The 14,147-nt window shown below is 43.2% G+C and overlaps 1 protein-coding gene across 1 annotated transcript in view; it reads right to left on the bottom strand.

The window, feature by feature from the left end:
- The window catches only part of LOC311045052 (voltage-dependent R-type calcium channel subunit alpha-1E-like), a gene marked incomplete at its 3' end in the record, with an annotated part of 59,245 nt that extends 47,675 nt beyond the window's left edge, over window positions 1-11,570 (bottom strand). The window contains 2 exon segments of the mRNA XM_084056864.1: window positions 6,115-6,369; window positions 11,449-11,570. Coding sequence (XP_083912990.1) covers window positions 6,115-6,369; window positions 11,449-11,555 — 362 coding nt within the window. The 5' untranslated portion in view covers window positions 11,556-11,570.
- Window positions 11,571-14,147: the final 2,577 nt, after the last annotated feature.

Below are 14,147 nucleotides of genomic sequence, written 5' to 3' on the forward strand. Positions count from 1 at the left end.
AAAATAGCAGATCATGATGTCTGAAACACATAAACATGAATCCAACATAATCAAAAAACATTAATTTACACAACACTGAAGTCTATGAAGCTATCTATGAAATCCATTGAAAAAGTTGAATGTGCAACACAATTGTATACAACTAGAAGCTCGCCCCCGCTACGCGGGGGCTCGCGTCTAGCCCGCGGCCACGCCCACGTAGCGCCCGCGGCCACTTGGCAACTCATATAAGTGGCGTAGCGTCATGAGGGTCAGTGGGGCCGTGGCTCGGTCAGTGAAGACCCTGTAGTGCGGATGATATGTGGCATAGAGGGGCAGATTGTAAATCCCCAGAGGAAACATCCGTGGGCTACCATTGGTTCAGCGATGTGTGCGGTCGCCCTGCGGCCCCCCCTCCTCCACCAATGTGCAGTATTGAGAGCCCTGACGTCACAACAATTGGAGCGATGGGCACTGCACTGTGGTTGGTTAGGGTACACCTAGGGCCCAGGTAGAACCCAGTTAAAGCCTGCATGGGCAAACCCAGGTAGGACCCGCCTTGGTCCCACATAAACATGGGTAGTTGGGGCCCACCTAAGGGCCAGGTAGAAGCTACTTATAGCCTGCATGGGCATCGCAGTTGGGACTGAAGTGGATGCCGCTGACATTGCTGACATGGGGTCCATATGGTTTAGCCCACCTTGAAACCATATGGGAACTACGCTGGCATGCTGGCTGTAATGCAAACGCTGCATCATACCTGCAGTGTGTAGTTTGATGTTGTGTGTGTAGCAGATATACCTGCAGTGTGTAGATCAATGTCCATATGAAAGTCAATGCCCAGCAGTGTTTTTTTTCCCCAGCAGAGTTTCTAGTGTCTCTGTCTCTCTCTGGAAGAGGTTGCACATGAACTCTGCAGCCGCACTGAGGCGCTCCAACACAAACACTCTGACATTAAGCTGCTTCAGACAACAAACATCAGCACGACGCTGCTGTTTGTCCAAAAGACACAATATCTCCTCTCCCACCGACGTCATGTGTTCATTTATCGACAGCCGTACAGACTCCTTTTGACACATTTTACCTCGTTTATCCAGCTCTCACTGACTCATCGGGCTGTTATTTTGCTGCGATCAAGTCAACGATGTGAGAGATTAGCTATCACAGACGGACGGACAGGGGGTGAAACATAGTCTTGCGCCATGCCTTTCGGCCTGGCGGAGACAATAAAAAAAGGAAAGTAAAGGAAATGAGCATTTCTGCAACAAAAGTAGTCAACAAACTATACTATGAAAACATGGGCCACATTGTCAAAGAATGTAAGAAAGAGGCAATCATGTAGAAAATAGCCGATCTACAAGCTTACAAAGCCTCTCAACGTGAGGCGTTTTGAGCTTGTAGATCGGCTATTTTCACAATATGTACTTGTGGAACGGAGTCAAACAGAATGGGGGGGGGGTCCCCAGATCAAGTACGTTTATTTGGGGGGGGGGGGGGCGTGAAAGGGTTGATAAGCACTGCTGTAATCGGAGCGAAATTATCTGAAATTACTACATGACCATAATGCAGCCTAACATGCTTGCACGGGGCGGTCCTGCCATTACGTTAGTTACTGTAGTTGCTGTGGAGCTACATAGTTCTCCAGAAGACACACACAAACATACACCATCTACAATGGACTAACTGAGCAGCAATATTGACATTCACCACACGAACGTGCATTGTTGACAAAGTGATTGCACAGCCGCTGCAGGCATGACAACCACGTTAGCGTTAGCGACATGGCAGCTATCACAGCGCCCTGTCCGTCGTCGCTGGGACTGACTGTCATGGCTACAGCAGTAACAGCAAGCTGTCTGCGATGCCATTGTCTGGAGACTGCTCTTAGCGTGACACGACCAATGAGAGTGAGCGCTGTAGTTGTTGCTAAGATACGGTGGCGTCTCTGCCCCATAGCTTGTAGATCTCTCACGCATGATTGGCGTAGGCTGCGTTGCCAGGTCTGACTGTTTGTATAAGCGATTTTGGGCTTATTTGGGTGCACTTTTGGGCTCGTTTCCATAGACCACGGCAGCGCTTATTTCTTTCCCGTGACCGATGTGGCAAAAAAAGTGCAAAACGAACCATCCGGAAGTAAATTGCGAGATGAAATATATAGCACTTTTTGATTATTAGAGAAGGAGACACATGTGAAGGTTGAAAATGAAAGGTAGGAGATTATATAGTTTTTCATGAGGGATTTTTGTAGCAAGTTGTGAGAGAATTGGGCCACTCCTGTGGGCGGGGGGCTGATTAGAACCATTGGGGTTTGAAAGGAGACGCTCTCTGTTTGAGTGGAAAGATATGTAGAGGGGGGGGTCCCTGCTTCATCTCTCTCTCAGCTAAGGGGTCCTTGGGCTGAAAAACGTTGAAGACCCCTGCTGTAAAAAAAAGTGTGTATGATTTATATTAATTCTTCGCGCAATGGAAGCATGAGGAAACAAGGAAACAGAAAGACAATTAGATGGATGGATGATTTAAGCGATGGGAGAATTATGGAATGGCTTGTATTTCCTGGCATTGGAAGCAATCTGTTGGAGGGAAAGCAGTATCCATGGCAACCTTGGCTTTTAAAAGTGCTTTATATAAGGAGAATATGAGAGCGGTGGAGTGAGGGAGTGATTGTGTGAAGGAGTGACAGAGTGACAAAGTGAGGGAGTGGTGTAGTGATGGTGTAAGGAGTGAGGGGGTGATGTAGTGCTGGAGTGATATATTGGAGTGAAGGAGTGAGAGAGTGATATAATGGAGTGAGGGAGTGATGGGTGAAAGAGTGATGAGTAGTTAGAGAGTACTGGACTGGAGTGATGTACAGTAGTGATGGAGTGCTTGTACCATAATGCAGACCTACAGTATTTATGCACACACACACACACACACGCATGCACACACACACACACACACACACACACACACACACACACACACACACACACACACACACACACACACACACACACACACACACACACACACACACACACACACACACTAAACACACACACACACTAAACACTAAACACACACACTTGTTGTCTTGTTTAATGTTTGGGTATTATTGTTCAACTCACTTATTCATTTTTATTTTAGGTGAGAACTTTGTATAAGCCCTATAGGGGCTTACACCTGTACTTATTTCTAACCCTTTTTATAGTGCAAATACATTTTAAAACTAGAAAAAGTGCTCCTCGGAGCACAAGTCTCCGCCAGCAGACTTGTGTTGGGAATGTTGGGAATGTTCTAATTCTTATGTTCTAATTCTTACAAAAAATAGAACATGTTACTGTGTCATACAGTAGTAACATGACACAAGTGTCCTATCCGTCTGTATAACTGTCCTATCCGTCCTGTCTGTATAAGTGTCCTATCCGTCCTGTCTGTATAAGTGTCCTATCCGTCCTGTCTGTATAAGTGTCCTATCCGTCCTGTCTGTATAAGTGTCCTATCCGTCCTGTCTATGTAAGTGTCCTATCCGTCCTGTCTGTGTAAGTGTCCTTCCTATCCAATTGTTACAGTATCCGCCATTACTCAGCCATTTCGTGATTATTCCTGTCTTACCTCACTTTGAAAGAGGCTAAGACTCTTTCAAAGTGACACATGTATTTATAGGCCGCTATACGTCACTAGCCAATCAGATCACACTATTTCACCGTATTGTCACGTGTCACGTGAGGCTTGACCAATGTTAGCTTGGCCGAGGGGGGGGGACGGAAAGTGAAAACAATGTCTCCTGGCGGAGACAAAAAGGGAGTGAGGGACTGATAGGTGATGGCGTGATGGAGTGAAGGAGTAGAGTAATGGAGTGAGGAGTGGCAGAGTAGGGGGGTGAGGGAGTAATGGAGCAATGGAGTGATGGAATGAGAGAGTGAGGGAGAGATGGAGTCAAGGAGTGAAGGAATGATGCAGTGTTCTAAAGTCACTTTCATATTTGGGACATGTTTAGTAGGAGATGATTTCTCAAACTTGTATAATTAAAAACATGACTGGATTCCTGTGACTGGATTCCTGTGTGTGTGTGTGTGTGTGTGTGTGTGTGTGTGTGTGTGTGTGTGTGTGTGTGTGTGTGTGTGTGTGTGTGTGTGTGTGTGTGTGTGTGTGTGTGTGTGTGTGTGTATGTATACACATGTATATACTGTAAGTATATACATGTATATACTGTACATATAGTATGTGTGTATGTGCCTCCTCAATCATCTAAAGGCCTATGAGGCCATTTCTCCTTCATTTTTAATTTTCTCGCCTTGAGTGAAAATGGTGTCACTAACTCAAATAGGACAGCTGAGATAGAGCATCTGGAGCTCACAGTGACTGAGACTGCCAAGTTCAGATTGAAACATAGGAAACACATTTTTTTTAAAGTTGTTTCAAAACAGTACCAAAGATAAACACAAACACATGATTTGGTACCACCATTACCATCATCTATGAGTTTGTTAGAATTTTCTCAGCAGGTTGTCCCATTATGCAGAGACCAGGTGACTCAGACAGAAAGTATGTTGACATGCCATGCTTCTGAACCCACAATGTGCCTCAGCTCACTGCTGCAAAATCACACAACCCTGCTTGTGTGATGCTAGTGTCTGTCAGTGGTCAGCTCATCTTTACCATTTGCCTACCCCCACACAGCCACAGAGCCTGTGGGTGACATATCATTGAAATTATGAATTATTATGGATTATGCTATACAACCCAAAAGGAAACCTTAACATGTACATGTTCCACTCTCTTCATTGGCTTCCGGTTGCTGCTCGCACCCAGTGCAAAACACTGATGCTGGCCTACAAAGCAACCAAAGGCATGGCAACCTTCAAGACAACCTACAACCCTTATAACCCTTCCCGCTCACTTAGATCAGTTAATAATGGCATGCTGTCCGAGCCTTCCCTAAACACCCTGGACAACGTTCCACTCTTCTCCCTCCTGGCTCCCAAACTCTGGAATAAACTCCCCTTTGCAGTCAGAACTGCAGACTTGGGTGGTAATTTCTACAGCGGAAAGCAACAAGCAGATAGTCTATTTTGTACTAACACCTACTCATGGCCAGGTTCATATTCCAATGAGCTCTGAGGCAGCATAGATGTGCCTACATCCCACCCACACAGCAACCAGATCGCCACATGCTAACCTCCTGCCTTACACTAAAGCATAAACTGCAGCAAGCCCACAAAGTCATAAGAAAATAAATGTTTGAGTTATGCTGCCTTGATTCATTCTTTTGTTACAGTATTCAAACCAGTATGCCTCCATGGTACTGTATATCTCAAAGAGTTATGTTCTCCCTGAACTAATGCCCTAAAAGTATAGAATAATATGCAAATAAGCAAGTGCAGGGAATGTGGATAGCAACACCAATATATTTTACAGTAGGCCTACTTATAATAAAAAAAACTTAAATGACCCTGAACTCAGGAGAAGTTCTATGGGATCCTTTTCTGATGCCATGCAGGTGTTACAAAAGGACCAAATTATCACTTCTATTTATCAGTGGTGGAAAAAGTACTCAGATGTTTTACTTAAGTAAAAGTACCAATACTGCAATATAGAAATAAAGTCTGGAGTAGTAAAAGTCTGGATTTCAAAATGTATACAGTAAAAGTACAAATAGCCTATAAAATAGGGCTAAAGTGGTTAATGTATGTTTTTCATATAATAATTTATAACAGCAAAGTTACTAGTAACTAAAGTTTTCAAATAATTGTAGTGGAGTAAAAGTACAATATTTCCCTCCGAGATGTAGTGGAGTAGAAGTAAAAGTATAGACAATTGGAAATACTCCGGATAAGTAAAATATCCTCAAAGGTGTACTTAAGTACAGTACTTAAGTAAATGTACTTAGTTACTTTCTACTGCTATTTATTAAGGTATGTAAATATAGCCCAGAGATCAAGTGAAAATCTTTGAATTACAGCAGCCATTACCCGGGAGCTGTCCGTGGTGCTAGCCTGTCAGGCGATTTCCTAACAGCAAACTGGTAGTATCTAGTTCTAGTACAAGCGATGAACATACTCACACAGATTAACCAGGATAAATGCCAACTGCTTTTAACTTGTATAGGCCTATATAGGCAACAGCCTACATACATATTATGTGGAAGGATATGGCCACTCGATGATTCTCCTCGCATATTTCCTAATGATGTTGTTCTCCGCAAATATGAAGAGCGACCTGTTGACGGTGAGACAGTTCTGTCGGTGAGGGACGGGGTTGTACATGGCCATGGTTCGAGCCCTCTGTGCCTTGGCTTGTATCAAGGACCCAGAGGATTCCGCGTCCTGGCCGTCTCCACCGCGCTCCGCATCCCCGTCTCCGGAGTCCATCGTGCTCGGAGCAAGCTCGTCTCCGAAACGAGCCATTCTAGAAGAAAATCAGGTTTAGGATGATAGCACTGGTTCAATGTTTTTATCCGCCACGAAAGGAGGCGAATGGTGAACAATCTGACGCGCTGAGAAGAATAAAACATCCACTTTTCAATCCAGCCAACCTGTTTGAATGCAAATACGATTCCCCAAAGTTGCGGTGGCATATAAATCCGTATCCGTCAGGAACCACATTTATAATACAATCAATTGTTGTACCAAAGGAAATATGAAACATCCATCTACCTCTGAGGATTCGGTTGCACAGACTATCTCTTTCATTCCATCTGTTCGGACTGGGAAAGCCGCCGCGCGCAGAGCTCTCGGCAAGTTTTAATGTATGCGCATCACAACCACCAGATGCACGGTGAAATATCCATCGAGTTTATCCAACAATTTCCTTGCGAGGTCTGCATAAAATTATTAAAAATAAAAATCATTCGGCACTCGGCAGCATGAGAGCTAAAACTGCAAAAAATACGCTGTTCATAAAAAAACACTATCCGAAGTCTTTGCAAACTTTAGTGGACAGGACGCAGGAAACAGGAAGATCACGTTGAAAGAATGAGCCCAATTTAATTAATTAATTTTCACACCAAACAATCTAAAGTGTGAGGCAGGCGAATAGCTTGCATGGAATACTGTCATCTTTCAATGTTATCACCTTGCTGAAAATTAGGCAGCAAATAACGCCAACTAGTAGGCACAGTTGAGGCAGCAGCACCCTCCCACATGGTGTTTCACGATGGCTGTTTGAAAATGTCGGGCTAGGGGAACATAGCCTATAGGCCTATGTATATTTTAAGAACACGTCAAATTTAAAAGAAAAAATCCCCCCAAAGTTTGGTCTCTGAATAAGCCTAGCATAGGCTATGTTATTAAAAATCAATTATGTAGGGCTACTTGAACCAGGATGGAAGTCAAAGAGAGAGAGAGAGAGCGATGTAAAAATGCATTAAACTACAGACAGGGGTAACATGCCTCAGAAAATGTTATAACAATTCCCATGACCAAGGTATATTACTTAATCGAATGTCCTCATAGCACATGGACCACATGATGGACCACAGTTTGATACTATGGATGGACTACTGTTATTAGTGAAGACAGACAGCCATGGTACTATTAAAATATTCTAAAACTGGGTCATTGTGCTAATATTGGAGTAAAAGTCAGAAGTAAAAATAGGCCATGAAACAGATCTAAGGGCTGCTCCCTTTTTGAAAGAGAGAGAGAGAGAGAGAGAGAGAGAGAGAGAGAGAGAGAGAGAGAGAGAGAGAGAGAGAGACACACACACACACACACACACACACACACACACACACACACACACACACACACACACACACACACACACACACACACACACACACACACACACACACACACACACACACACACACAGACAGACAGACAGACAGACAGACAGACAGACAGACAGACAGACAGACAGACAGACAGACAGACAGACAGACAGACAGACAGACAGACAGACAGACAGACAGACAGACAGACAGACAGAGAGGAAGGGTTCACACACTCAAGGTGAGTGAGACCTCATTAGGCAACTGGACTCCCTCTCTCCATCTGCTGCCTTCTTCCCCTTAGAGCAGACAGAGGTCTATATACTGTATTTCCTCAGATTTCCACTTTAGACCCAACGGTGAGCATCACAGAAAATGATATTATTCGACTGATGTAAATTACACTAAATTGTAGCAACAAACCAACCAGTTTATCCTCTGTTGTGTAACGTCTACTATCAATAATATACTGAATATATATATATATTGTCGTACAGCGTATAGTGCATATAGTGGAACTACAAGCTCATAATGCATTGTAAAGAATTAGGATTTTTTTTCCTGAACATTTTCACCTATAATGACAGCCCCACAATAGAGACACCAGGTTGAGGTTCATATAAGCATATACAGTACCAATGTATATGGCTGCAGCTCTGTGAATGTCTAGCTGTGTACAACACAATGAAGGCATCTCCAAAATATATTTTGAAATCAGCCAAGAGATTATGGTGAGGCTGACACTAAGTAAACAAGAAAACAATCACCTGGAAGAAAAAGTCAATCTAATGTGAATAAGTGAGCATGCTGAGCCTCCAAACTTCATGCTCTGATTCTGCTCCCTCCCCCTCCTACTCTCTGTGTAACAAACCCCTGTATCAGTTTATGTAATACGACCGGAACAATGACCTGATGCTATATATAACACATTGGTCATCTGCATCATACATTTGGACATAATGGTATGTAGTCATCATGAGTCATGACCATGAGTACATTGTTCTGATTATTGGTGCACTGCAGGTAAACTGATGACAGGGTTAGTATTCTTACATGAACGATATATAACAATTTCTTTCATAAGCTCTGTGTTGTATCGTTCACTTGTTTCCACTGAACAAGTGTTTGTTTCCACTGAACACAAGCCCCTCCAGAGAGAGATCTATGATGGTAGTCCAGTGAAAACATTTGTCCATTTCTACATCACATTACATTCTCTCTCTCTCTCTCTCTCTCTCTCTCTCTCTCTCTCTCTCTCTCTCTCTCTCTCTCTCTCTCTCTCTTAACAGTTGTTTCCATAGCGACATAGCATTGCATTTCTGCTCTGTTCTTTTCATTTCATTTTGCCAACAAAAGTCATGTTGCACAACAGAGCATCCTCTTCTTCCTACAGCAGAAAGATGACTTCCCACACACACACACACACACACACACACACACACACACACACACACACACACACACACACACACACACACACACACACACACACACACACACACACACACACACACACACACACACACACACACACACACACACACACACACACACACACACACACACACACACCCCCTACCTCAGGGTAACTGTGCTTCTAGCACACCGTGTCAAGGATTCACTCTGTGTGAATAAAGGCTGCAACTGGACAATTTCAAGGAACAAGTTGCAGGAATCCAGCGTTATTTCCACCCATCTCTGCTTCAGCATATTGTATCTACTACCAGAGTAGTGCAGATGTACGCTAGTCCATTTCAAAGCAATCACTGCAATGATGATTACAGGTTTTTGTAATGCCATTACAGTATGTTCAGCTCTCCTTGCAGCCTACTCAGATGGTGCTGGAAATAGCAGCGTGACATGTTTTGATGGTCTGTCAGAGGGTAAAATGTAGGAAAAGCCAATCAAAGTATGATACAATCTCCTCCTATCAATTTAAAATTAAGCATTTAACAAGTTACCTGGAATAAGGCAAACTGAGCTTGAGGGGTCAGGCCTAATTACTTTGTCGTACGATGCATCAATTTATATTTTATAGTTGAAAACCAGTTATCTTTGGATAAGTGATGTGGTCATACAACAAAGTATACATTTGGCTCAAAGGGTTATTGTGGTTTTAAGTAAAATGCCTGTTTCTGATGCCATAAATGACACAAAGAGATGACTACCTTCCCCTCAAGGTAATATGGAGCATGCAGCGTTCTCAGTCCAGAAAGGCATACTGTATCAGAAATACAGTAGAATACTGGCGAAGCAGAGTTATGGGTGACATGTTCTGTGAGTTAAAGCTTTAATGGGTGTACTTAGCACCATAACTCAAAAAGAGCATTTATGTAATTGCCGACAGGCTTTCACCCCATTGATTGGAGTGGTTTTAAGTGGTTTTTATTTTACTCTCTGTTCCCTAGCAACAGACACACCGAGTTATGTCAGTTTGAGCCGACTAACAACTAACATTTACATACATCATGGTGATTTTGATAACCCTACATTTTACTGAAATAAGCAATAGCTATATGAAATTATAGATGTGCCTTCTTCAATACTTTGTGTTAGCCAAGCAATGCTGACATTAACCTCAAAGGCTGCAAAACAAGCATTTCTTAAACTCAACAGTAATTTTATATAATACTACACTAGCTTTTAATGTTTTGTCAATATAACAAAACCATTACCATATCATACCGTAATACCATAATACATGTTGAGCATCATTCAAGCCAAAGCAACACATGGCCTTTTGTATAGCTGAAAAAGGTCTTCACATTTAGATTGTTCTGTGTTATTTGACTGATTACTGTAGTTTGATTCTGTAGCATCCCCTAATGGACATATGGACACAATACATGTTTTAATGAAAAATCCTGTTTCTAGGCTTTCTGATGGCCAAGCTCATTCATCAACCACTACTGTACTGTACTACTGTACATAGACAGAGGCACCACCAACCGATCTTTCTTTTTCGATGTAACGTGTGCTGAATGAGTCGCTGGAGATGTGCATGAGTATGGAAGCGGAACATACAGTAAGACAGCATGTACACCGTTACTGTATAATTGTGTGTGTGTGTGTGTGTGTGTGTGTGTGTGTGTGTGTGTGTGTGTGTGTGTGTGTGTGTGTTAGTGTGACTGTACACACTGTATGTGTGCATATGTAAGAGTAACAGGTAAGAGGAGAGAAAAGCGAAGAGAAAGGAACAATACATCAATCAAGAGAAGAGTAGAGAGTGTGGAGGTACAGTAGGAGAAGATGGACAGGGGTGTAAGCAGTGAAGGGTAGGGGGTGGGGGACTACAGTGATGGAGTGCCACTCCACATTCAAGTGATGGTAACCGGATAATCAGAGCGATGTGGCTCCAGGGTTCAAAGTTCCACATGCAAGTGTACTTAGCATCACCATTAATAATGCGTATCAGCATGACTGATCAGCGAACACACCAACGCATGCATAAAACAACAACAGAAAACACCATAGTCAAAGCAACTGGTAGGTAACATCAATTGAAAGCAGTGGGAATTTCTTTACTTGCCAGTTCAGTGCAATTATTAAAACTAAACCATGCCTTCTTCACATTTACCCATGGACAAGAATTAAAGCCACTGCAATAGTCATGCAATAGGTAAACACAAACAGTGAATGTATAATCATGTGATACTGTATGAACATGCTGTAGTTATATTGATGTGAACTTTGACCCTCCTCTGTGGTTTCTTTTTTCAATGTTGAACATGTAAATCTGGGGAGAGAGCCTCCACTGTCCTGTTTGTACTTACTCCCACTCTTTCCTGCGGGCCTGTGGAGTGCACTGGATCTTGTGGGCCTGATGGGCCATGCACACATCCTTCTGGTCCACGAGTCCCCCCCGTCGCCTGCTGTGCATGCTGTGGGGGCTCACGGAGGCCGAGCTTGGCTCAGAAGAGCCGTCGTCCCTTCTATAGGGCAAATCAAAGCTAGCAGCCCTGGGTGGCAGTGCCAGGTACTCGTCTAGAGCACGAGGGACCTGCAAGGAGTTGGAACGAGACCCTTGGGCCAGGCCATGACGTGCAGTGGAGCTGGGAGTCCGCCAGGCCTCAGGCTCAGGGAGGGACAGGGAGGACTGGACGTGGATTTGTCCAGCTGCCCCCCTTGGACCGGACCTGCCTGAGTTGCAAGGGTCAGTTGTGAGAGAGAGAGATTGGTCTGAACTGGTGAGCATCTCTGGAGAGTTTGGCTGCTGGAGAGGGTGAATAGTTTGGTAGCTGCCAGGTTCACCATAATGCTGTGAGGGGTAAAGAGAAACACTCAATTAATTACTTTGTAAAAAGAAAATGGCTGTTTTTCCCCATCGATCAGACATCCGTTGACCTTCAATCCAAAACAAAGGATGACAGGGGAACATTTTGCCTCCAATCAGCCTCTGCTTTTGGGGTTACTGACAGAAAATATATGGTCAAATGTCTCCACTATAATAGGGAAATGAAGACCTTTGTAGTCGCACAGGGGATGTTACGTTTCAGCTTAACCCAGCTGATGTCTGTTCAGATGGTTATGATGAGCGCTCAGGGAGGAGCAGTTAGGGCTTAGGGGTTGCAGTATGTGTCTTGCTCAGGGACACTTAGACACATAGCCAGGGCTGGGAGGCAAACCGGGGACCTTCTGTTTCCCCAGACAGCCTCAGTCTCTATCCATTCAGCTATGGCGTCCCTCATTTCACTATTTGAATGTATCTGGCGTCCATCTCGAGCAGCTGAGTAACTGTTATTCTATCAACAGTTGTATGCTGTAGCTATTTTGGTTCCCCTGCTAAGTGCTAACTAGCCCATACCAAATGGAGGGAATCCGAGAATTACAAGAGAAGAGATGTTGAATGGAGGATTGACAAATTCACAGAATATACATGAATTAATTTAAAAAATATATTTTGATGTTCAAAGTGAAACTCAACTTTAAAGCTGTCTTGATGATGTTCTTGATGACTGCCCTTGTCAGCAGCATTTCTTTCAATAGAAGAAGCACACCTTTTTTTGTGGATGTACAAAACAAAACAAAAAATGCATATTGTGATGGCACCACCTGACACCTATATGGATTTAACTGACAGATCAATCTGTTCCTCATTATTTTTGCCATGTTATTGTTAGCAAATTCTTGAATACAGGAGCTAATAATGAGTTTTTGTCTGTGTGGTGGTGGTAGTGGCTGTGGTGGTGGTGGTAGTGGTGGTGGTGGTGGGGGGTTTGACAAGGCTGCAAAGCAGGAGTTTAACACAAAGCAGTCTGAAGCAGAGGAAACAAGGCCATTTCCATTGAGCTGGAGCTGAAAGGATGGTGACAGAGTATGGGAGAGCTGAGGCAATGACAGTGACTCACACATCAGCAGCAGGACTCTTAAGACCTGTTCAGAACACAGTATATATGTCTATATCTGCCTTCACCTACAGGGAAGAGACAGTCTGAAGCAGAGGAAGGCTACGAGGTCAATGCACACATCTTCGTTTGGCGAAATGGCCATACATTTATGCCACTGATTGGGTACCTCTGGCTTTAGTACAGTGATGTTACATGCAATGCAATGATATGGCTATTTATGCCCTATATTATCAGTGGTCAGAAGATATATGTCAGGCACATAGGATCCCAGCTTTTGACTGACTGACTTCAAAGGCACTTGAATCATCACACCTGGAAACAACACCATAAAGAAAGGGTAGATTACACTGACATAGGATGGATCCCTGAGTAGGTCACTGCTGTCTACAAAATGAATGACCATGAAGACAGTTCAAAGTGATTATAGGTTGGGATTTGCCTAAATACCTCATTACTTAGGCATACAGTATTCAGTTGGGCGTTAGCCTATTCCTTCATTCACAATCCATATTGATTCAAAATCACAGTAACGTTACTGTCCATTGCCAAATAAATATAACATTCATCGAAGTTAACAGGTATCTATTTTCTAATGGATTTTCCCCTCAGCTTTAATGACCACATTATCCTACTGAAACAACAGGGGGAGTATATAGGACCCCTCACCTAATTTGTGCGTGTCAACCGTCGAGGTGTCTACAAACATGACAAATACAAATTAATCTAACTCCTAACTGGTATTTTATTTATTTATTTTTAGCTGTTTCTTTCCCCTAAGAGTTCTGTTTCACCAGCGCCCAACCAATTGAATAACATCCCGATCAGACAAAACAATTACGAAAACAAACCTGCAAAAAAAAAAGCTCTCTGGGGAACAAAATTAATGGAGCGTAAAGTAAAAACGTCAATTTAGCTAATGAAAGGATGAATCAATTTGTCAATTTTACCTCGGAGTGATGTGCCTTTCTCCATAATTTCGAAATAGAGCCACGATCAGATGGACAAATTCAGCCTCTCATTCCAAGTTTAGTGATTTGAATGAATTCCTTGAGTGATGATGTACTGTATGGCTAAATACAGAAGGGTGGCTCTGAGCCAAGGAGTCTAGCGGCGATGAACGTAAA

This window comes from Gymnoscopelus microlampas, assembly GCF_963454915.1.
Source record: "Gymnoscopelus microlampas genome assembly, chromosome: 5".
Taxonomy (NCBI): Eukaryota; Metazoa; Chordata; class Actinopteri; order Myctophiformes; family Myctophidae; genus Gymnoscopelus; species Gymnoscopelus microlampas.